The 23387-nt window shown below is 39.3% G+C and overlaps 1 protein-coding gene and 2 long non-coding RNA genes across 4 annotated transcripts in view; all 3 read right to left on the bottom strand.

Annotated features, from left to right (window-relative positions):
* The window catches only part of LOC143461049 (uncharacterized), a 38771-nt gene that overhangs the window by 5643 nt on the left and 9741 nt on the right, over positions 1-23387 (bottom strand). The window lies entirely within an intron of this gene.
* LOC143461048 (uncharacterized) lies at positions 433-9782 on the bottom strand. 2 transcript variants are annotated; one of them, XM_076958799.1, is made up of 2 exons: positions 8856-9782; positions 433-1930 (listed from the first exon to the last, which is right to left on the bottom strand). In XM_076958799.1, the coding sequence occupies exon 2, from the start codon at positions 1877-1879 to the stop codon at positions 1361-1363; it is 519 nt and encodes a 172-aa protein (XP_076814914.1). In that variant the 5' UTR covers positions 1880-1930; positions 8856-9782; the 3' UTR covers positions 433-1360. The 2 variants fall into 2 exon arrangements, with proteins under 2 accessions (XP_076814914.1, XP_076814915.1); XM_076958800.1 differs by having other exon boundaries at positions 433-1919.
* On the bottom strand, positions 20118-20968 carry LOC143458712 (uncharacterized). The gene is made up of 2 exons (XR_013117697.1): positions 20448-20968; positions 20118-20346 (listed from the first exon to the last, which is right to left on the bottom strand). It is a non-coding gene; the product is annotated as an uncharacterized LOC143458712 (long non-coding RNA).

The raw sequence follows: 23387 nt of genomic DNA, 5'->3' as shown, positions 1-23387 counted from the left end.
AAAATAATTTGCACCCATCCCAAACTACTTACAACTACTTCCAAAGCTGAATGACTGTCAAACTTTACCTTGGAATTTGTTTGATGTTTTCAGTTTACGCCTTAATTCCTGTTTTAAATGTAGATGATACCATCATAAAAACTTTGTTTAGTGAACCTTTTTATTTTTGGTGTTTCTTTACATACAGAGTTATTGTAATGTTAGTATTGAAAATGCTTTCTCATCAGTACTGCTTCTTTGCTGCACATAGAAATGCCATCACATTTGTTGAATGCGTTTTTTCTAAATACTTGTAATAGTTTTGCAATTTATTTGTATTCAATTCATTTTACAGTTTTGCACGATCATTTTCTTTCCCCAGCAAATAGGTTACAAATATAAACAATGTCATATATAATTGCGGGATGTCATTCATGTGGTATTAGTCTGTAGAGGTTGGGGTCGTTTTAGGATGTAGAGGTTGATGCCGACAGATGCAGATACAGATGCAGAGTTTATCGGTCTTAGCTTACGTTACGTTATTGACTTAGTTAACCTACTACATTAGTATCTGACTCTATTGTTGCGTGCGGTTAGAATTCTCTAACCTTTCTGATAGCCGAACGTTCGTATTATATTATAACAAATACCGTTTGCCAGAAAAGGCTTTTATTGTAGGTGCTGTACACTTTCTCAATATTACAAATAACCGAGAACACAAGTCATGTGACTGTTTACACGATGTCTACTGATTCAATCACCACAACTACAGTAGTACGGTATTACATATGTCTATAACTTCGCGTCTGTGACTGAGGTTCTGAGGCTCTGAGGGAGTCTCACACAAAAGTTCAAGCTTATAAAACGTGCTGCGATGTGGCGGAAATATATGACAAAAAAGGCATGAACATTTCAAAGCGTGTGAACGTGAAAATCGGTGTGTTTGCAATGCAAATTAAATTTGGTTAAGTTGGAAACAGTTACTTGGAAGCGACCTGGTAACGTACTAAATAAGGAGCTTTCACACGAAGTTATTCGTAGCAAGTTTTCAAATATACCAACGGTAGTTTGCAGTGTTCTGAAAAGGCAAGTTTTAAACTCCATTTACTAGCTGGAAAACTCTTTCATAAGAATGATGTGGCGGGACTGAAAGTTTAAAAACTCCAATTGTTCTGGAAAACACATTTCTACGAAAGACGTAAGGATTTTACAAAAGCGAGCCAAGCCGCCACATTCCTCCCCCGCTACGGAAGGAAAAAGATGACAATTAACATGTAACGTACTGAAGGTGGCAATGGCGAGCAAGCACAAACAAAAAACTGAAGTTATATACAAATGAATGAACTGTAACATATGCTTAAAATAACTGATGGTAATATAGCTACATGTTGGAGGGTATCTCCAAGATTAACCGGGCATGCAAAAATTGTTTGAACTGTTCGTATTCCAGGGTTTTGTCCGTAACCCCGTTGGATATATACTTCATCAAGGGGGCCATGTGGAAAGCAGGTGTGGCTGCTACCATGGTAAGGATTTTGCTCATAAACTCAAAATCAGGAACCAGCTGGAACAGTTCATCCAGCTGCTGGAACCAAAGTAGTAGATCCTCAGCCGAAGTGGTGGGCGGCGCAGGAACCGCAAGGGTCGGCATTGTAACGGTTGTTTTAAACGGCCGAAATAGTCTATGTACTGGTTGTAACACCGTAGCTTGTATATCTGCTAGATCAGCGCTCTGGGGCATGGGGGCAGGAGCGCCTTGCTCCCCAGGTCTGACGATCGGCACATACGGCGCGGGAGATGATTGTTGAACCGGTGAATCGGGTGAGTCGGGAATCATCTCAGTAACTGAAGTGATTTCGTCAATTTGAACATCAGCGGAGGAATCAGATACCGTCGACATACTGAAGTGGTTTTGGCAGCAATGGTAGTGGCAGCAAAGTCTGTGGAGAAACTAAAGGGGTAGAGGGTAAATTTTTTTTTGCAACTGCACCTCCCCCTATTGAGGTGGGTTGAAACAGCTAAACTCATGCACAGGAATAGTTAGCATGCAATAAGGCGGGAAAAGTGAAAACGATACTAGCACAAGAATAAGCTACTAAGCATGCAACGAAGCAAAACGGTTACAAAATCGAAAGCGGCGACAAGGGAAAACGGCAAAATTGTACATGCAAAGGACATTATCGGTATTGAAGCAAGGTGATACACATAGTGAAACTTAAAGTGTGTGGGTGCTCGCGAAATTATCACGAGAAGATGAAGCGGGCGGTGCGTCATCAGCAGATCCGGACGGAGACGGTTCATCACGAGAACGCCGAGGCAAGGGCAGCGGTTGTGGTAGTTGTGGTCTTGCAACTGGCGCCTGCTGTTGGTGGCGCCAAGCGCGGACACGGGATACAAGGGATCTGGCATACTGCAAATGGTGCGGAGACGATCGGATAAACCCGATGGTATGGAAGAGGGCCCACATCATGGCAAGGAGTTGCAGGATGAATATAAGGGCTGAGAGAAATGGATTCGTAATCTGCGACAGAGCAAGGAGTAGCGTTTGTTTCGCGGCGTGTGCGAATGTGTCTGCGACGTAGGATCCGTTGATCATAGTTTCATCAGTAGTAGTAGTAAGGCTTGTCATGACATGTCGCATTTGTTCCTTGAGAAGGTTGGCTTCAGACATAGAGCTGAGCAGCGATTGAAGATCAGTAAACGAGTCAGAGTCAGGTAGCTCGTTGAGAATTTTCTCGTAGTCGGGTGCCTTGTAGTTGACGTGTATAGGCGACAAAGGTAAGTTGAGTTGATGCACCTGCACATGTTCGTGCGATAAAGTATAGTTGTGATACAGGACAGTGTGTCCCAGAACTCGGAAGACAAAACTTCTTGCTGGTCGATACGATTCCAGCAGGTGCACTCCCGGTAGGACAATGTTGTCTGAAATGAGTTGGCCGTATTGACTGTGGCCGTTTTGATCGCGATATTTGATGAGAGGACGTTGGCTGAATGCGTTTCGGTACGCAAGTGACGGTAAGACGGTACCGTTGATAGAGTGACATGCTGCTCTGGACATAAAATCTCCAAGGCTGGAACCCATGGTTTGATGTCCAAGAGTAGTAGTGAGTATCTCAGTAGGGAAGATCTTCCCAATTGCTTTGTAGAGTGTGCCAATTAGCTTCGTGAGTTGGCAATGTAGGAACTTGTTCTCTTCGTTGAAGGTAGTGAGAACTTCTGAAATAAGGTCGTCCTGTTGTGTGTCGAAGGTTGCAAAAAGTCGCTCGAATTGAGAGTATGGCGTTCGAAAAGGGGCACGCCTTAGCCGGTTAGGACGAAAAAGAGCGAGTCTGTCGAGCTCTGTACATTGTTGGTAGCGAAAGATAAAGTTGTTGTTGTCGCAGTGAATATGTTTGCCATAGCAGTTTTTCGCACGAGAGGAGCATTTCCTCCAGTGATGTACCGAGATCCCGAGATCAGGTAAGGAAACTCTATATAAGGACGTAGAGTTGTAATGGAGGAGCATCTTGTGAGTCCCGAGAGGCTTGGTTGGTGGGCAGTTGATATGCGAAGGTACTCGCCATATAAACATACGATTGCCCGTTAAGCAGTATCCACGCCCGATTGAGCACGATGCAAGAGATCCAAGAGACGACGTCATTGTGTCCGTGACGTAATCGTAGTAAATTGTAGTGTGAAACAAGAAGTCGTTTGTTACTGTTCCAGAAGCTGAAGTCGGCCAGACAAACTTATAATGGACTGCATTGCGTGTTGAGTACGCCGCAGGATTAGACAGGATCAGCGGTCCATGTGATGAAACGTTGGTTTTATTCCACGACGAACATTCTGGGTTGTACGGTGGGTGTGCGTCAAAGGTGTTGGCCGATTTTTGATAACTCCCAAAAAAGAAGTAAGTAGTGCTCCAGGAAGTAATCTGTGAAGTGCAAACTGTTGCAGGAATCTTCTGGAGATGCAGATCTGGAGCAAACACGGTAGCAGAGCAGTTGTGTATGGAGAAGGGTGTCTGCGTTTGACAATGTATGTCGTCATCAAAGGTATATAACCCGAGAGAATGCGAACGCTGACATAACAGAAATTTCTGTGTATCCGGATGAAGATTCGTCTGAGCGGCGGATGTGAACAAAAAGAAACATGTAAGCAGCAGACAAACGAACATGTTGTGTTGTTTAGTCAGAGAACCGTTTCGGTGGAATGATTTTGCGACCAGTCCGAGAAGTCTTTACAACTTCAGGCGGTTTTATAGAAGCAGGAGCAGTGACAGTAGGTGGTGTCGTTTGCTGTTTCGCTGAAGTAGCGGAGACTGACTGAGGAGCAGGGTGTCGAGTCTGCAAAGAAAAATTTTGTTGATGCGAGGAGGATGATGGTGAGGGAGCATCAATATCAATTGTATAGCTAGGTTTGAGACGGTCGAGTGAGACGCGATCCGGTTTGCCATGACGGGATATTACAAAATATTTTTCGTATCTTTCCAATACTGGAAAAGGACCAACATAAGGGCGTTCTAACGCACGTTTGACATGATCGCATCTAACATAAACGCGGTCACAATGTTTCAAATCCGGATGCACGTAGGACTGCATGAATTTTGTATGAGCGGTCGTTGGAGTAAACTGAAGGTCGTTGATGAAGTCTCGGTAGGCACCGAGGTAGCTGGATGTAGGAACTGCAGAGGCAAGCTTGGAATCAGAAAAGAAACCACCTGGGAGCCGTAAGGTGTGTCCAAAAGCTAACTCAGCAGGTGTACATTTCAAATCCTGGAGATAGCGATTACGCAGAGCCAAGACAATAAAACCTAATTTGTGAAACCAACGTTCAGGTTCGTCTGAACACTTGATGGCGCGCTTGATCTCTGCATTTGCGCGTTCTGTAATTCCATTGGAAGTGGGGTGGTAAGCTGTAGTCAGATTGTGTTGAATACCAAGCGAGCGCATAATTTCTGCCCAAGCGGAACTTATGAAACATGGTCCACGATCACTTGTGAGGATGATTGGAACACCGACCAAGGAACACCAGAGATTAACAAAGTAAGCAGCAACGGTTTCCGTGGTGGCATCAGGGATTGGTATCGCTTGAACGAAACGCGTATATCGGTCGATACACGTAAGGATGTATTTGTAACCATGGGAGGTTGGTAGTGGTCCAATCAAGTCAATTGCAACATCAGAAAATCGTCCGTAGGGAATTTTAAATTTCCCCGGTGCGGTTTTAGTGTGGCGGAAAATTTTTCCTTCCTGGCAGTTTGGGCATTGTTGAACCCAGGTAGCGATTTGTTTACACATCCCTATCCATATAAATCTTTCCTTGATGAGCTTAATTGTGGCTTTTTTTCCAGGATGCGATAAATTATGTAAGTGCAGGAATACTTGACGTTGGAAGGAGGAAGGAACTAGAACACGCTCTGTGTCAGTGGACACGTCACAAAGGATGGTAAGGTCCTTATTGGGCAGCTTGCAGTCCTGGAGTTTGAGTGATGTTGTTGCGGTGCGTAGTCTTTGAATAGCAGGATCATTGGCTTGAGCTTGTGCTATTTTCTCATACTCTAAAGGAGGCGGAACGTCCGAAAGAGTATTAATGTTGGGTGCCGAAGGTTGAGACCTTGACAAGAGGTCCGCCACAACATTGGCAGAGCCTTTGATGTGCTCAATGGTTGTTGTATATTCTGAAACAAACAACAATTGCCGGAACTGTCTTGGAGAGTAATGTTCGGAGAGCTTACTGAGACTTGAAACCAGAGGGAGATGGTCTGTACGCAAAGTGAATTGTCGGCCTGTCAAGAAGTAGCGGAAATGACGTATTGACTTGTAAGCGGCCAACAGCTCTCGGTCAAAGCAACTGTATTTACGTTGAGTAGCGTTCAGCTGTCTTGAAAAGAAGGCCAAAGGAACAAGTTGATTTCCTTGCAATTGCTCTAATGTCGCTCCAATACCGGTCAACGAAGCGTCAACTGTTAGATAAGTTGGAGCATGGAGTTTCGGAAACGCTAAAGTGCTAGCATTTGCAATAGCTTGTTTGCTGCTGGCGAAGGCGCATTCGGCTTCGACATTCCATGTTAAAGGGGCCGCGCGTTTGCTGCGACTGTTCGGAACTAGCTTGTAAAGCGGTTGTAAGGTTGTGGAACAATGCTTCAGAAAGCGAAAATAATAGCAATAAATTCCCAAGTAACGTTTCAGCTGTTTGCAGGTTTGTGGCTGTGGGTAATCAAGAATGGCCTGCACTTTTTCTTGAGTTGGTCGTATACCCTCAGAATTTATGTGATGGCCAAGGTAGTCAAGAGACTCGCGGTTGAATTCACTTTTGTCTAAATTGAGCGTTAAGCCAAATTCCTCAAGTCGTTGAAAAAGCAACTTAAGGTGTTCAAGATGTTCTGATAGGTTACTACTTCCAATGATGATATCATCGAGGTAAGCAAAGATTCCAAGGTGCTGAAGGGGACGTACTACTTCCCCTATTAGTCTGGAAAAGGTCCGTGGGGCGCCGGACAAACCGAATGGGAGTCTTGTGTATTCGAATTGTCCTAGGGGGAAAACAAACGCCGTTTTATGGACATCTTCTGGAGCCACTTTTATTTGATGAAAGGCGTTTTGGAGATCGCATTTAGAGAAGACAGTTTTACCATACAAAACCTCGGAAAAACTATGTAAGAACGGAAGAGGGTAACAGCTGTCGATTGTTTGTTTGTTGACTAATTTATAATCAACGACAAGACGATATTTATTGCCAGAAGAGCCTTTAGGAACGAGCAAGGCCGGACTTCCATAAGGAGAATCACTGTAGCGGATAATTTCTCGCTCCAGCAAGCTGTCAATTTCTTTCTTCAAGATCTGCATTGTTTCTGGGCTATATCGACGTGGACGTGCACGTACAGGAGAACCTGTGGTATGGATGTGGTGAACGATGGAATGCTTCACTGGTTTAACAGCTGACATGGGTTTTTGCAAGTCTAGAAATTGATGTAAAAGGTCTGCAACAGGATCTATCTGGCTGAGAATGGATATGCGAACAGGATCACTTTCAACAGGCTCTAACGTATATTGCTGTTGGTTCGGTACATCTATCAGATGCTTGGCTTTAAGATCCAAAACAAAGTTGTATTCAGTGAGGAAATCCAGCCCCAATATGCAAAAAGGTGTGTCCGCAAGCACAAATTCAAAGGGATAAGAAAAACGAGGATGAAGGGAAACATTAAGTTGTGTAGTGCCATACGTAGTAATTGGCGTGCTGTTAGCAGCGAAAAGCGGTGTTTGCGGTTTGCGGTTTGATACGTCAGCTAAACTAGCGGACAAAAGAGAAGTTGCTGCCGCGCTATCTACATAAAAGTGAATACTATTGGCGTGATCATATACAGTTAACAAGGGGCAGCCTCTTTTTATTGATGATGCGATCGACGGGACTGACGGGGTTAATGTTGCGTCGATCGCCACGCGTTTTTTGTTGGGCGGGATTGGTTCTCCCACATGCTACAACTTGGGTGACAGCGGCGCGCATCCCTACCGAAGCGGGCGTGGTAATAACATAAGCCATTAGAAGCATCAGACGCGCAAGGGTAATTGCTACGTTGGTAGTCTGGTTTCTGAAATGTGGGGGATGAATGTAAAAAATTATATTTGCGTTGGTTTGCAAAAGAACCATTTTGTCGGCGATTATCTCGATTAAACCCGTTGTTGCTGTATGATTTGTGAAACTGTCCATTGTTTGTGCGTGGTGATCGTTGTTGCCATGCTGAGTTAAATGAATTGCGTTGGTTTGGCGTATTTTGATTTGTGAAATTCGTATTTCTTTGCCCGGAACTCTTAGATTCGTTGTTAGCGTTAGATCGTGTATAGCGCGGTGGTTTAGACAATTGAATTTGCTGTATTTGCGGTTGCATTGGGTAGTCAATGTCATCCGTATCAGTGATGGCAAGGGAAAGGTTGTGCGAAGAAGTTTTTGGTTGTTTAAGCAGCAAGATTTCGTGGGCTCTGCTTGCAAGGTTCTGGAGATCGTGATGTTCCACGCTGGCTAACGCAATTGCGACGTCTGGTGGTAACGCTTTAAGGAATTTAGCACGAATTAGTTTGACGACTGGCGGAGTAAGATTCTCTTGACCTACTGCGCTCATTAATTCGCGCATTAAATGTTTCGGGGACTGATCGTGCAGCGTCAGGTCCGCCAACAAAAAATCTAAATGGTCCTCACGTTTATCAAAGTTTCTCAAGATTTCATTGATCAATATGTCGTAGCAGTTCTGTGCTGACGCCGAAGGTAACCGAAGGAGCGCGAGGTCTTTCGCAGGAATTGCCTCTACCGCCAACAAGTAACGATTAGTTTGAGAAGTGACTTGATAAAGAGAAAATTTATGTTCAAGGTGAGAAATCCACGCTTCGGGATTAAATTTCCAAAAGGTAGGAAGTTTAACGTGTGAAAACAAATCGTTTCGTAAAGTATTGTTCTGTGGTTGCGCGTTTGTTGGTAATTGGTTACTAGTACCCAGACCAGACGGACCAGCAATGCCATTATCGGGAGTATTTGCAGATCCCTCCCCGTTTTCGTTCGACATAGTTGTATTATTAATTGACTCGTTGGAACGGTCGGTTGATCGTGTGCTCATGTGGTATTCTGTCTTAGCTTTGCCAGGCACCGAAGTAACTTTTCGTTGTGTCGGCACAGGTTGTGACATTTATCAAAACCGATAGAAAATGTTTTAGGCGGCGCACCGCAAAAATTGTTCACAATTTAACCAAAAAATACTTTACAACAAGAAACTTTTATTTCAAACTGCAGCACAATGCAGCACAATAAGAATAGCTTAAGCTAATTTAATAAGGTACAAGCCGATGAGCATGCATTTACAAGCTATGGTTGCAAGTAGTTGTATAAAAAGTGAAAAATCCACTTACCAGTGAAGAACGGCTGTGCGAATTGCGAGAGTGTGAGAATTGAAACGCGTCGTTTTTGACACAAGATCGTCAGTGATCACTAGAACGTCGGTGGTTTATTAGAACGTCGAAGCGTCGGGTTGTCAGTAGAACGTCGGGTTGTCACCAGAAATGTAGAGGTTGGGGTCGTTTTAGGATGTAGAGGTTGATGCCGACAGATGCAGATACAGATGCAGAGTTTATCGGTCTTAGCTTACGTTACGTTATTGACTTAGTTAACCTACTACATTAGTATCTGACTCTATTGTTGCGTGCGGTTAGAATTCTCTAACCTTTCTGATAGCCGAACGTTCGTATTATATTATAACAAATACCGTTTGCCAGAAAAGGCTTTTATTGTAGGTGCTGTACACTTTCTCAATATTACAAATAACCGAGAACACAAGTCATGTGACTGTTTACACGATGTCTACTGATTCAATCACCACAACTACAGTAGTACGGTATTACATATGTCTATAACTTCGCGTCTGTGACTGAGGTTCTGAGGCTCTGAGGGAGTCTCACACAAAAGTTCAAGCTTATAAAACGTGCTGCGATGTGGCGGAAATATATGACAAAAAAGGCATGAACATTTCAAAGCGTGTGAACGTGAAAATCGGTGTGTTTGCAATGCAAATTAAATTTGGTTAAGTTGGAAACAGTTACTTGGAAGCGACCTGGTAACGTACTAAATAAGGAGCTTTCACACGAAGTTATTCGTAGCAAGTTTTCAAATATACCAACGGTAGTTTGCAGTGTTCTGAAAAGGCAAGTTTTAAACTCCATTTACTAGCTGGAAAACTCTTTCATAAGAATGATGTGGCGGGACTGAAAGTTTAAAAACTCCAATTGTTCTGGAAAACACATTTCTACGAAAGACGTAAGGATTTTACAAAAGCGAGCCAAGCCGCCACAAGTCCAACACTACAATATGTTGAGAATGTTTTTAAAACAATGACCAGTGGTGGTCAAAGTAATCACATAATTTACTTAAGTAGAAGTTCTGTTATCCCTGAAAAAACCTTTTGAACTACAGAAATAACAAGTAGTTCGAGAAGTAATTAAATTATTGATATAAAATGAGGTTATGAAGGTACAAATTACCAAGAACTTGCTCAAACCAATATAGCTGCAGGGAAATACATTAATGTATAAAGCTAATCATTTGCAGATAAAATTTTGTCCTTTGTCAAAGTATTTTCATGAAAATCAAGTTGCAGACACTTCATAGATATGTGAATGCTAATGAAATTTATTTTCGAACTACAACACTGATAATTTCTTACTTATAAAATATAAGTCAAATTTCTTAATATTTTTTCGTTAACAATTTATTGGCAAAACCATTTTCAAAAAGCTACGCCGGGAGCTGATAATGTGACGTCACATAGCTGGATGGTCTTCAAACATGGTTCAAGTACATATCGCATCAATGAAAACTTGCTGTCGGAAAACTCATTTCGACGGATCTAGTGAGCGCGTTGGTCAGACTTTCTTAATATTCCTGTAGTAAAAGATGATTGACTAATAGTGATAGATTGTAATAGTGGCGCAAAATCTACACCAGATTTTTTGACTCAAAAACCCAATTTTAGCTACTTTCATGGCAATTTTTAGCCTAAGTTTGCACGCGAACTAGGACGTTTGGAACTTTGGACATTCATGCACTCCAACTGGTAGGGTAATTCCCAGAATTGAAAACAAGAACAACCATACAATTCTCTGATTGGTCTAGCCTGGTATTTAAATGTTTTCGTCAACAGAATCATAGAAATCTTAATTTTACCCTGTTTGACTGGAGGCCGCATCAGATACAGCTTCGTATGTAATAGACTTAAAAATACGAAGGACTTGTCACGCAGAATTAAATAGCACCTCTGAAACTCATTGTAAGACTCTCTTCGAAAACCATGTTAAAGTATTTTAGAACAACCCTAACCAGCGATTCGCCCAAGATATTTGTTCCTTGTTTAAGGCAATGAATCTTTTCATCACCGCCACCGTCACAATGTTGGCGAAATAGCAGAGAGATTGTCCGCGTAGTGTTGCTTTAGTCCAAGAGCTGCTTTCATATCTGTCCAAGTTTTATGATAAATATTTTCTTTTACTGTAATCGCAATTTGAAATATTCGTTACAGTAAGTTCTGTACAAAATCTATGCATTACTTCGCTTTGCGAAATGGTAAAAGTAATGGCGGACAAGGAAAGCATATACAGATATAAGGACAAGGAAACTATATACGCAAGTATATTAATCAAGTGTAAATTTTCTGATTTAAGATTTACCTTCCCTGCATGTTTTGTTTTCTTGTTTGCAAGTTAAGTTTTTCACCTTGCAAGTTTTCTCTCAAACCGACGGTAATCTGCAAGTTTTTTTGGCGGAAATCACAGAGACATGCGATATATCTATCTCACAATGTTCTGAACAAATGCGGCACGACACCGGTTTTGTAGCTGACGTCAAACAATCGATGCAGCTATATTACTAGAAGCTATTAGAATAATTAGATCTATGATCGCATTTTGAGTACATTCATGGCCGCGACGAGCTTTAATCAATTTACAATTATGAAAGAATTGACAACACTTAGAAACATTTGTGACTTAAACATGGCAAATAAACGTTGAGAATTGCTAAAGTGTTGATCACTGCACAATTATGTAGGAGCTCTTTGAATCTTTCCTTAGTTTGAATTGTGTGTTGACACATTTCGATCGCTGAAAAATATTATTTAACGCAAGTATCTCTGTTTCTTGTTTGTAGTGAAGTGCGTTGAAAAATACGTCAGTCTGCTAGCAATTGTAAGCCTAGTGCGCAATATAACAACTTACTTAACTAAAAAACAACCTTTACTTTATATTAGGATCGTCAAAAATGCAAAAGCATATAAAAAGCATGCAGTGCCCTTTGCTTGCCGGTGCTTCAGTTCATGCAAAGGATAACCCTGGTACTTGCGGGTGCTTTCAGCTCGCTACCATGAAACATCGTACAAACTGCACATATGATACATCTAAACTAAACTTCTAAAGACATTTCAAACTCAACAACAAACACCAACCCGATGCTTATAATTAGGGCAAGTTTTGTTGCCCTAAAATCGTGAGAAAGTTGCACTTAATTTTAACAAAAATTGCAGTAAAAAGTTGCATTTATGCACAAGTTTTTTAAAATTATTAGGGTATATGAGATACTCGAAAGGTTCCGTTGTATAACCAAACAGTTTAAGATTTGCAGGATGTCTGCCTGTTTCGTTTCTTTCTCCGCTATTCAATCGATCATGCATACATTTTTATGTTCTTTAGGTTGGAAATCTACAGGACAGCATTTGGCTTACGTCTAATTTGGTACTTTCCCATTTTATGGACGACCTGGCGAGACCGAATTTTCCGCAAAAAGCCAATCAGCAAAGCGATAACCCACACGTCTCCTCCCAAAACAAGTCAAATACCACACCCCAAACCCCCTAGGTCTACAAACTTGATCCAAGGCATTGTAGCAAAACTCAGTGTTGGCGACTTTAACAAAATCAATAGCCTGAAAAAGGTGACTCAGTGAAAATGTAATTTTTGGTGGTCTCGCCTGGGCGTAAGTGAAATCGGAAAGGACCTCATATTTAAACGACAATGATTTAATCAAGCGATCTATTTACATACAGTGACAAATATTTCCACACATTGTCTGGGGAGAAATGGCGAACGTTTGCATGTTATGCATGCAAATGCATACATATGCATATGCAATTGCACATTATGCATAAATAGTTATGCATGCTTGCATGTTGCATTTATAGCATGTTTTTTAAATCACTCCTTTACATTTTGCGCAATACTTGATAAAAGTTGCAGTAAAAAGTTGCATGAAAAATAGAAAAAAATTGCAAAAAGTTGCAATATAAAATTCCTACAAACAGCTTTAAACATCATACTACATAGATTCTGAGTATTTAGGAAGCTGCCGGAAGCTGTAAAAAAAAGTTGCAAAAGTTGCAAAAACTTGCCCGACTTATAATATTACAAATTAAAGCGAGAATGAGAACGGTTGAAAATCGATATATTGATGTTCTTCTGACTTGAATGTCATTTCTTGAACAGTTTGATAATGCTGTTTGTTTAATTTCTGTCTATATATATTACTAAATTAAAATTTCCCATTTTATTTATTATAAGACAGAAAGGTTTTCACCTTCGGGCAAAGTTTACTGAATGTTACATTGCGCTTAGTAACATGTGAGAACGGTAAAAGGAAAAATTGTAAACATTACATCGGTATATATATGTGACACACCAGTTCAATCGAGGTAGGCTAATTTATCTGAACATCATTAAGGGGAATTTAAGTCCGGTCAACAATTGAATTGCAAGATCTCAAAATAAAATTCAAGCATTTCGAAAAACAACTCATGACTCGTGACGTAACCGTCACATAGCCACCTTTTTCAGAGTAAAACTTGCGTGAAATGAAATTGAAAGCTTAACTCAACAAAAAAATTCTGTGGTAATAATATTTATCACAGTTATTAAAACAACAATTTGGTACAGTACAATGACAGAGCTCGGTAAATATAACAAATATAGATACACCATCTCACTTGAAAACAAAACATAAGACATACAAGTTTACAGAAGTTTCGCATTCGCCTTGCGTGTTGAAGGTTAAAAAAATGAGTGATCACGTCTGCATCTGTCGTTCCGCGGTTGTAGCAAACTTTGTTCACAGTAGTAAGGTGTAGTTGGTTGCGATCTCCAGTGGACTTTGTTTCTTGATGCGTAAAATATATACAATAGTTTGCTCATGCTCTTGGAGATGTATAACACGTTGGTTATGCAATAAAAACTTCATCATATCAACCAGGTATCAATGCCATTAGTTCTGTTGTTTCCAAATTAGTCTGGTTGCTAATATTGGAGATAGAATTTCCTGAGAGCTTCCTCGTTGAATAGCGTTCGTAGTTGGCTGATCTTGCTGTTGAAACTTGGTCATCAAAACTTCATAAATAGCTGGTAATATTTTTTCTCTCTCAATGTGCAACTAACTCAACAATTTCGAAGTTATCAAAGCACCAAATTTTGTTCGTTTGTGTATTACTTAGGTGAAGTATTACACAACAAACACATCTGTCATAAAGACAGCGTACACAGGCGGCCTTTGTTGGAGTATGAACGAGGACTATTGATGGTTTATAACTTGTTTTCGGCCTACTTCTGCTTCGATGATATGAGTTCTCATTCCTCAAACGGCGTGATTATGCTGTTAGTTGCTTAAATTCTGTCTATATTGTGATAAATATATCAATTAATGTAATATAAAATTGTTTAAAACATAGAATTCTCGTCTATCGAATCAGCGAAGCATAACACTGCATGACGTAATCGTATTTTTTGTAGAGGCCACAGTTCTTCCTCCAGTTACCCAAACATAATATTCTGTCAATTTCAGACCCAAACGTAATATTTTGTCGAAAAGTCAAGGTGTTTTATGGATTATAAAAAATGCGTCCTTTTTTTGGCGATAGATTTAGGTATAGCTTGTATTATTTTGTCCTTGTGAAAAGGGAACTTTGCCTCGATTTTCTCCGCATGGTAAATTCAAATAAACAGCAAATTAAACAGGGAAGAAGTAATGTAACCCCTTCACGCGGCATAAGGATTACTTAATTACGTAACAATGAATAAACAATGGACAATCTGCGATAAAAGTTACTACTGATCCAAGTGGGCATTGTGACTTATTTCCTGCTTTTATCGGTTAATATGGTTTAATTGTGTCGCAGTTCCTGATTTACAATGCTTCCAAGAGGATTTTTACAAAAATTACTCTCAAGAAACACAAAAACTTTGTCAAAAGCCATAATTTGACAAATTTTGACTTTATTGAAAATTTTGACTTTATTGTAAATTTTGGCTTTATTTTGACCTATTAACTTCTTAGAAACAATCCCCTAGGTGCTGAAAACAACTTTATTCTTTGATTCGTGGTCTGACGAGGTCCTAAAAAATTTTTGACTTTATTGACTTTTGCGGGCCCTAGTCATAACCAATCCGCAAGAGAAGAGGAGGTGGAATCCGGCCAAGAACAGGATGAAAGAACAAATCTTGAAGTGATCCTCCTGGCATGTGCTCCATGACTATTCCGAAGAAACATCCTTCCCAGTCAAGCAATCCTTGAATGTGCACCACGTGCTTGTTCTTAACTAAATTAAAGACCTGGAGCTCTTTCATTAAGCTGCAGGAATACAAAATAAAGGCTTTCACCAGTGCACGTGGTGAGCTTAGAGTACTAAATAATCACTTAGCACTTAGAGTTACTAAACAATCAAAGTTTTTAAAACAGGTTTTCAGCGAGCTTAATTATAAAAACACTGGTTTTAAGTGTGTTTTGCCCAATGTGTTAAAAACATGGTAAGGTGAATGCTACACAACATTAATGAATATTAATATATAAAAAAGAGACATCCTTTCAAAAAGTGAAAAATGAATGAAAAAAAGCAAGCTTCAATTTTATTTATGACATCACATACATTTCGTACTATCAATTGTCAACAATCAATTTATCTGCAAAATTAATGGACCTGTAATACATTAGGCATTTTACATTGTCTAAAAGGTAACGTAAAAGTTATCTGTTATACAGTCGAATCCGCTTAATTCGGACACCGGATAACCCGGACAACCACTTTATTCGGCCAAAATGCTCAGGACGGAACAAAAGTAAAAATTGAACGTAAAAAATTCCTGTTAATTCGGACAATTCTCCGCTTAATTCGGACAGAGGTTCGCAATTCCATCGTTAGGTTATGAGTATGACACAATAAACAGTACTTCGTTCGTTTTAAGACAAGATGCAATTGCATTATGAGTGATTATGGTGAAACAATGACGATCCATGCAGTAACAATCGACAATGAACTCATATAAGGCCATGCCAACTTCATAATCGCTTTTACTTCGGTACAATTGCGTCCATCTTGTAGGACAAAATTGTACAGAAAAGTTTAGCACAAAAAGTGAAATTGCTCACTAAAGTAAACGAAGACGTTTTATGCGATCAGTGCCAGTTACTGCAGTATAGCGCAGCTGCAATTCATTTATTACGCAACAGTACAGTATTTTAAATGCGTTTTTTGCCTTTACGCATGACCATGAAATGAACAATTGATTTTCTGCTTAATTCGGACAAAGCCGTTTCTCCGCTTAATTCGGACAAAAGTGATCGGAACCAAAGTGTCCGAATTAAGCGGAGTCGACTGTATTTGAAATCGGATCCGTTCCCAGGAAAGTTGAATGCATTAAAAAAAAAATAGGAAATCATCCGAATCAGAATACTCGTCCGATATGAAGTGATTATGCCAATTATGCATCATATGCGAGGTCAACTTCATACTGTACTCGTATTGAAAACGCACCATCAAACGTCTAAGCGTACCAAATCACAAATACACAACAAACGTTTTTCTTAAAGGGCTTTCAGGAGCCTGGTTTTTAAAAGTTGAAAAACGAAATTTCGGCTTCAACCAGGTTTTTAAAAAATTGAAAGCTTATTTTGCAATACTACACGTGTTATGCTTTGGCTTTCACATCGGTGACTAATTCGGCATATTGTATACATTGCCTGTGTTCAACCGACCTAGATCGAGCAACATCAGTAGCTTTTCCGGACTTTTCAGGCAATAGACATTTGATGGCTAATCTGTTTCTAGATCGAGGATGAAAACCCAGAAGAACCAGTCCATAAACTCCTCTTCCAAGGATATAATCGATAGAGTTGCAGAAGATTTCATCTGCATTGAAAAGAGCTATCGGGTTTTCAGCTTCAGCAGATGACGACGCCTATAACACAATCATTGCATCAATTAGTGACATAATTCTAAGGAAGCACATAACGTTTTAAAAAATATACTGCGAGACCGATTCAAAATTGCTTAACGTCTGAAAATTAGAAACGAGGTGACATGTTCAATCACCTTTCAAACAACGATATTCAGTAAAGGGTACGCAATATGCTGTTAACTGATAGGATCATATTTGCAGTTTTGCACAAATGAGTGCTTTCATAGATTTTAGTGTGAACATGCAGGGTTGAGAAAAACAAATGATGCCATGTCCCGAATCATCTTCTAACGCAAACATGATTTGCTGTAGCACACGATTGATCAAGTTATGCTTTCGCTCATATGCGTAAAGTTATGCAATTACATTTAACACAAATTTATACCCATAGCCTAACACAAACATAGTTTTATGGCGTGCCACATTCATATATAATGAGCTCTGAAAAGTGCAGGTAGGAAAAATGACAAGCAAAAGAAGTCTCTTGGCGAAGGAAAGTATTTTAGGTCAATTTGTCAAAGTCGGATGCTATCATAATCAATCCAAGACTATGAGAAAATATTAAAATAGCAAAAATTGTTGAATATGCTGTTCAACTACAGAAAATGGGTTTTGTGCCGTACGCATATGCGCAAGTTTTTATCTTACCGTGTGTAACCAATTCATTTTGGTTAAATGCCGAAACAAATTCCTAAAATTATAAAAGGTCAACATATAAGCTTAAGAAGAGAAAGCAAAAATTCTTAAATTCACGGCAAAATAGATCTGACTCGTGAAAGGTGTCAAAATGAAAGAAAAACAAGTATCGTAACTACAAGTTCTTCTCTTGTTGTGTTCTTATAGAAAATTACAACGAAAGTGGTTACATGAAAATACAAACATAGTTGACATAACATTGTACAGATGAGTGGTAAATGCTAAAACTATACAAAGAGGCCTATTATGAACATGTCAACTGTTATACAGCAATTAAGTGAATGAAAAATGATTTAAGTAAATAAATATTTGTCTGGCTACACTTGTTAAATTGACCAGATTTTACAGCTAAGTTTAGTTCTAGCATGAACTTTGGGGGTGATATTTTGGAATAGCTGCCGAAATTCTCTAGCGATGATGCTCAACACAACAATAAGAAACGGTTCAGTTATTCTGTTTTCCTGTAGCTTTTATAAGTGCCAATTGCTTGCAAGATCCCACATAGCAGCGAGTTGTCCGTTATTTATTACAAAGAAACCTTGGCAGAAATTTTGCATAGCCTATTTGCTTGTCACAATAGCGCAGCACCATTTATAGCCATTGACCTATTGTAGTTATTGCTTGAATCAAAATCATTATGCTTAAAAGTGCAAATCGCAACTGCAAGGTATAAATGTACTGATAGCAACAATCGGAACATTCCAATAGCTGTTAATTTTGCACTTGTTTGGGAAAACTGAATCAAAGATGACGATTGTACTCACCTCAGTCATACTTGTTGTTTTTGTTATTTTCCTCACACACGCAAGCTTGCTTGAAACATAGACTTGCTTAAATTAGAGTATAATTACAGGTAAATAATTACGACAACTGCCGAGTAAAAGATTTCAAGTCAAAGTTTCCTTCTTTAAACTAATCTCTAAATTTAAATTCCCTACAATCAATATATTTGGCGCCTTGTTCATGTTAAAAGCAAGTTTCCCGCCAAAAGATACGACGTGACAAAGTGTTTATATTAAACTGAAGTTAAATTACGACATACAAGCCTTATAATAAAGATCCCTTGTATTAAATCACAATCAATTGTTTACACAATCGCACAATCACAATATAAGATGTCATAATAACAAAGTTTTAACTGAATTAAATATAAATTGAAATTGTATTATAATAACGAACAATACTGTAGTTATTGGTAATACTAGGTTTGTGATTGAAAGAGGAATTGGCAAAAATTGGAATTCAAAAAGAGGTCAGAAATGTGGCGGTTGACACCATGTCAACACCATAACATTGGACAATTCCCTTTAATTTCTTTGTTTTACTGAATTCGTTACATTCCCTAGTTAATTGGCGTTGATTGCTTTGCTTTATGGCACCGTTTATCTAGTCATTCAATTCTTAAGGTAGGGGTTCTATACAGTTTTATTTTCTTATGCGTGTTGGTCGATCAATCCCTGCAAAAGTGCTGCCGCATTAACCATCGACTACTGTGCCGTATAATTGTAACAAAAAGTGATCCAAGCAATAACAAAATAGATGAAAACGCCACTCGCGGCAAGAAAAAATAAAAGAACTTGATAACCATGTAACACAGCAGCTTTATGGATAATCACGTTGCGTTGAATACAGAACTGCATTGCACAATATGACACAGTTGACCACTTGGTGTTGACCAAGTGCAGATCAGATTAAAAATTCACTGTGTTTTTAATCACGATTTCCTGGTTTTCACAACAAGCTGCAAAATTGATTCTATGCCATTCGCTGACGACTTTTGCTTCTATGGCGTTTTTGCCCCAACTAGTGGCGATATGAAAATGGTCAAATATAAAATTGTTAAGCTTCTATTGCTGATGTACAACTGACAATCGCTGTTTGATTCAAAATGTGCCAAATTTGCAATTACGAATGCTTAAAAGTCTTCCTTTGTCAAGGAATTTTGGCTGTTCGTTAGATAGGAAGCGCAAAAGTTTGTTCTGATAAACAGAACCAAATAAATTATTACACTGGCCAACAAAAAAATTTTGGCATGGAAGGTAAGAACGATTTTAGAGTATATCAGGGGCGCTGAGCTCGAAAATGCCATTAGTTTTTGCAAATTGGCTCTAGTTTTTAAAATATTAGCGAATTTCGATATTTTTGGTAACTTTTAAATTTGAAGCTACAGTAGTTGCATTTTATCTTAACCTTCGTCCGGCTGCATGGGTACAATTGTACCCATTCCAATTTTAAAATACGACAGTCTTTTTTCTAGAAACCCGAGAGACCTGAAACTTCCTGACATCTCTACATTTCTGTGTTAGATTATGCAGACTAAATGTCGGCAAAAAATCTTTGCACGTTACCGAGATTTAGGGTCGAGTTGTTTTTACACCCTTAACAGGCGGTATGGGTACAATTGTACCCTTGCACATTGTGTATCTAAATAATGCAAGTATACATAACACAAAGACAATTTTTTGAATGTTGAATGAAACAGAGTACAGAAATGATTTATTTGACACAGAAATATGAAAGAAAACTTAGTCGAGATGGGTTTAGTCAGTGTCACAAGTAATACACTTTGTTTTTGTTATGGAGTGTTCGTCGCACACAGGCTGAACGCAAGCCACGCAGCCTTTCCTGGTTTTACGTCGTTTTCGTTTCTGATCTCTGCAGACATAGCAACTGCCAACAATCGGTGTAGCTCCTCGATTTCCATGGGGTTCTTTGGGGTTAGCTTCTGCCCCTTCTGGCGGTGTCGCAATGGGCCGTCCTAGAACCATTTCCACTGCAGCTCGAAGGAAGCGGTTTCTCATCATCATGCGGTTGGTAGTCGGACGCTTCTTCAATGCCATCATCTGCTTCTGGTATGTAGTTTTCATCGTCAGATGCAACATATGCGCCTTCCTCATATTCAGAATCAGATTCTTCAATCATAAGCCTTATTTCATTTGCCGTATATCTGAAAGGCAGCAAAAAAGTAAATAAATGTGTATAATGTTTCTTTGTGAAATACCGGTACTACAAAAGTAGGCTATAAGCTGGACACAAAATGATACTGACCTCAATCGTCGTGTTCTTCGATTATCGTAAATGCTAGATTCAGCATCACCATCACTCATGATTTCTTCACCAACCTTCCAAAACTTATAGCCTACAGTACAACCAATTTTCAATCTACAGTTTACACCTAACCAATTCCGGCAGAAAACTTACCAATTCCTACTAGTCCTACTCAAATATAATCAAAAACTCTAATACTGCACGTGCCTTGTCTTATCTAAGGCAAGAGACGAAGGGAGATAACGAACGAAGGATAACGAAGATAACGAAGGGAGATAACAAACGATAGCTGATCGCAGGGGCAGAAAGGATGATAAAAATAAAAGGGGAATGGAGAGAGAACTGGTGCAGCAACACGTGCTATACTTCCCTAGAGCACAGTATTTAAACGCTCTGACCAATAAATACGGCATACCGTACAAAAAATATAACTAACTTGTAAATTTCAATGGAAAATGTACGTGGGTACAATTGTACCCATGCCGCCTGTTAGCGGTGTAAAAATATGCAGTCTGACGAAGGTTAAGGAACAGCCTATATTAAATGTTGTAGTAAGTCTGTCTGCACTAACACGAATGAGCAAAAGCTAAAGAGACAATGAGATTAGCTAAATTCTGAAGAAGTGCTGCATAAATCTATTTTTTTCCATATATTCAACACAAAAAATGCCCCATTTATTCGTATTTTCATCAGATTCTCCTAACGTATTGCAATTTGTGAGACTAAGGTTCCAATACTACATTAAAACTTGCTTGAAGTGAACAATAACCAGCAGTAATTTGGTAATAACAAACCAAGTATGCCTATGCCTACACAAGAAATACGACAATTTGTAAAAACAGATGAAATGAACAAGCAATCAATTTTTTTTTCATTTACCACGGAGTATTCAAAGCAAAACACTTTACAAAGAAATATATCCATCTCAGGATGTGCATTAGTGAAGTTCTTAGATGCTTTCTAATTATTTACTTAAATTAGATTGAAGTCATCTGCAGGAAAGACCTCTTGTAGGACTTTCGACTGTAGTCTTGTTGTGGAGAGCTTCGCATTAGGCACCAGCAGTAATCTGCCATCATGTGAGTATCCCATCTACCTTGATATCTTTCTTCCATTAATTTTATATCTTGGTGAAACCTTTCACCTTGTTCCTCACTCATATTTCCGAGGTTTTCTGGGAAGCGATCCAAGTGACTGAATAGATAGTGAACTTTTATGCTCATCCTTGATCCAAGACCTTGAAACTTCGTAAGCATCACTTCTACGAGATCCACATAGTTGCTTGCTTTTTTGTTTCCAAGAAATCCTTTTACAACTGCAACGAAAGAGTGCCAGGCTGCCTTCTCAACTTCAGTCATATGTGATGGAAAAACTTGATCTTTAATTAATTTCCGTATTTGTGGCCCATCAAAAATTCCTGCTTTCAGCTTTTCAATACTAAGACCAGGAAATACTTTGCACAGGTAATCAAAACAAGCACCATTTTTATCTAAGGCCTTGACAAATTGTTTCATCAAACCCAATTTGATGTGCAATGGGGGTAAAATGATCCGATCACGACTGACCAAAGGTTCATTTACAATGTTTTTATCTCCTTGCACAAGCTGTTCACGTATGGGCCATTCCTTTTTAATCCAGTGTTGATCAGATGCCCGACTATCCCAGTAACAAATAAAGCAAGGATACTTGGTGTAGCCGCCTTGTTGTCCTAAGAGAAAGTTGACCATTTTCAAATCAACGCATATCTTCTAGTTATGCTCAGTATAAGAAAGTTTCTTCAGGACCATCTTCACACTTTGGTAGTGTTCCTTTAAAACAACTGAGTGGCCAATTGGAACGCAGGCAAACTTATTTCCGTTGTGAAGTAGCACACATTTCAAACTTTTTTTGGAGCTGTCAATGAATAACCTCCATTCTTCTGGTTTATATTCAAGTAGACCCATAAATGAAAGAAGTCCTTCGATGTTATTACAGTACACAAAATTATCTTCTTGAGAGAAAAATTGCATTAACATTTCTTCTCTATCCCGGTAAAACGTTATTTTTGTTGCCGAATCAAGAATGTTATGATCACGGAGGCGAGAAGCCAGCACTTCAGACGCTTCTTTAGATAAACCTAAATCACGAACTAGGTCGTTTAGCTCATCTTGAGTAAAAGGTGTCGGTTTACTCTGCATTTGTGAAGATGTTGAGGAGTCGGTATCACTGCAGTTGCTAAAGCTGCTACTATTGCCATCTTCATCTTTCACTACATCCAACATCGCAGCTTCATCCGAAATCAGATCTGGCAGGGACGTAAAAACTGGAACAGGAATTTCAGGGCAGTGTGCAACTGGCCGTAAAGCAGAGTCAATGTTGGGGTAGTGCCATGACTTCTTCTTGTTTTGGTTCCAACCTGACATGTCATTCATGCAAAAATAACAATCATCATGGTGATTCTTAGGCTCGCGCCAAACCATAGGGATTCCAAATCGCATAGATTTGACTTTACCTTGAGTCCATAAGCGCAAAGTTTCAGTGCAATGCTTGCAGACCATGTGAGGTGCCCAGCATTTATGTTGATCTCCCGACTTCATGCCAAAGTACGCTTTGTAAGCACTCTTGGTAAAATCTCGCACATTTAATCGCTGCTTCCTCATCATGTACTCGCCACAGATGTAGCAAAACACATCTGGGTCATTACGACACTTTCTCCGTCTAGCTGTACCACTCATTTTTATAAAATATACTTAAAACATCCGTGAATTAAAATTTCTGAAAATGTTAAAGCATAAATTAAAATCTTGACTCAAGGTGCACTATCTATATCCTGATTTTAAAAAAGCATGTTAACTTGAGCCTACTAATCGTCGGTGATGAGATACGGGTCATTTGACATAATTCTTCTGCTCAAGTGGGAGGATAAATTAGCGTAAGCTGTCTATTCAGCAAAATAATCTT

Source organism: Clavelina lepadiformis, chromosome 5, assembly GCF_947623445.1.
Source record: "Clavelina lepadiformis chromosome 5, kaClaLepa1.1, whole genome shotgun sequence".
NCBI lineage: Eukaryota > Metazoa > Chordata > Ascidiacea > Aplousobranchia > Clavelinidae > Clavelina > Clavelina lepadiformis.
This window is presented reverse-complemented; position numbering and strand designations above follow the sequence as displayed.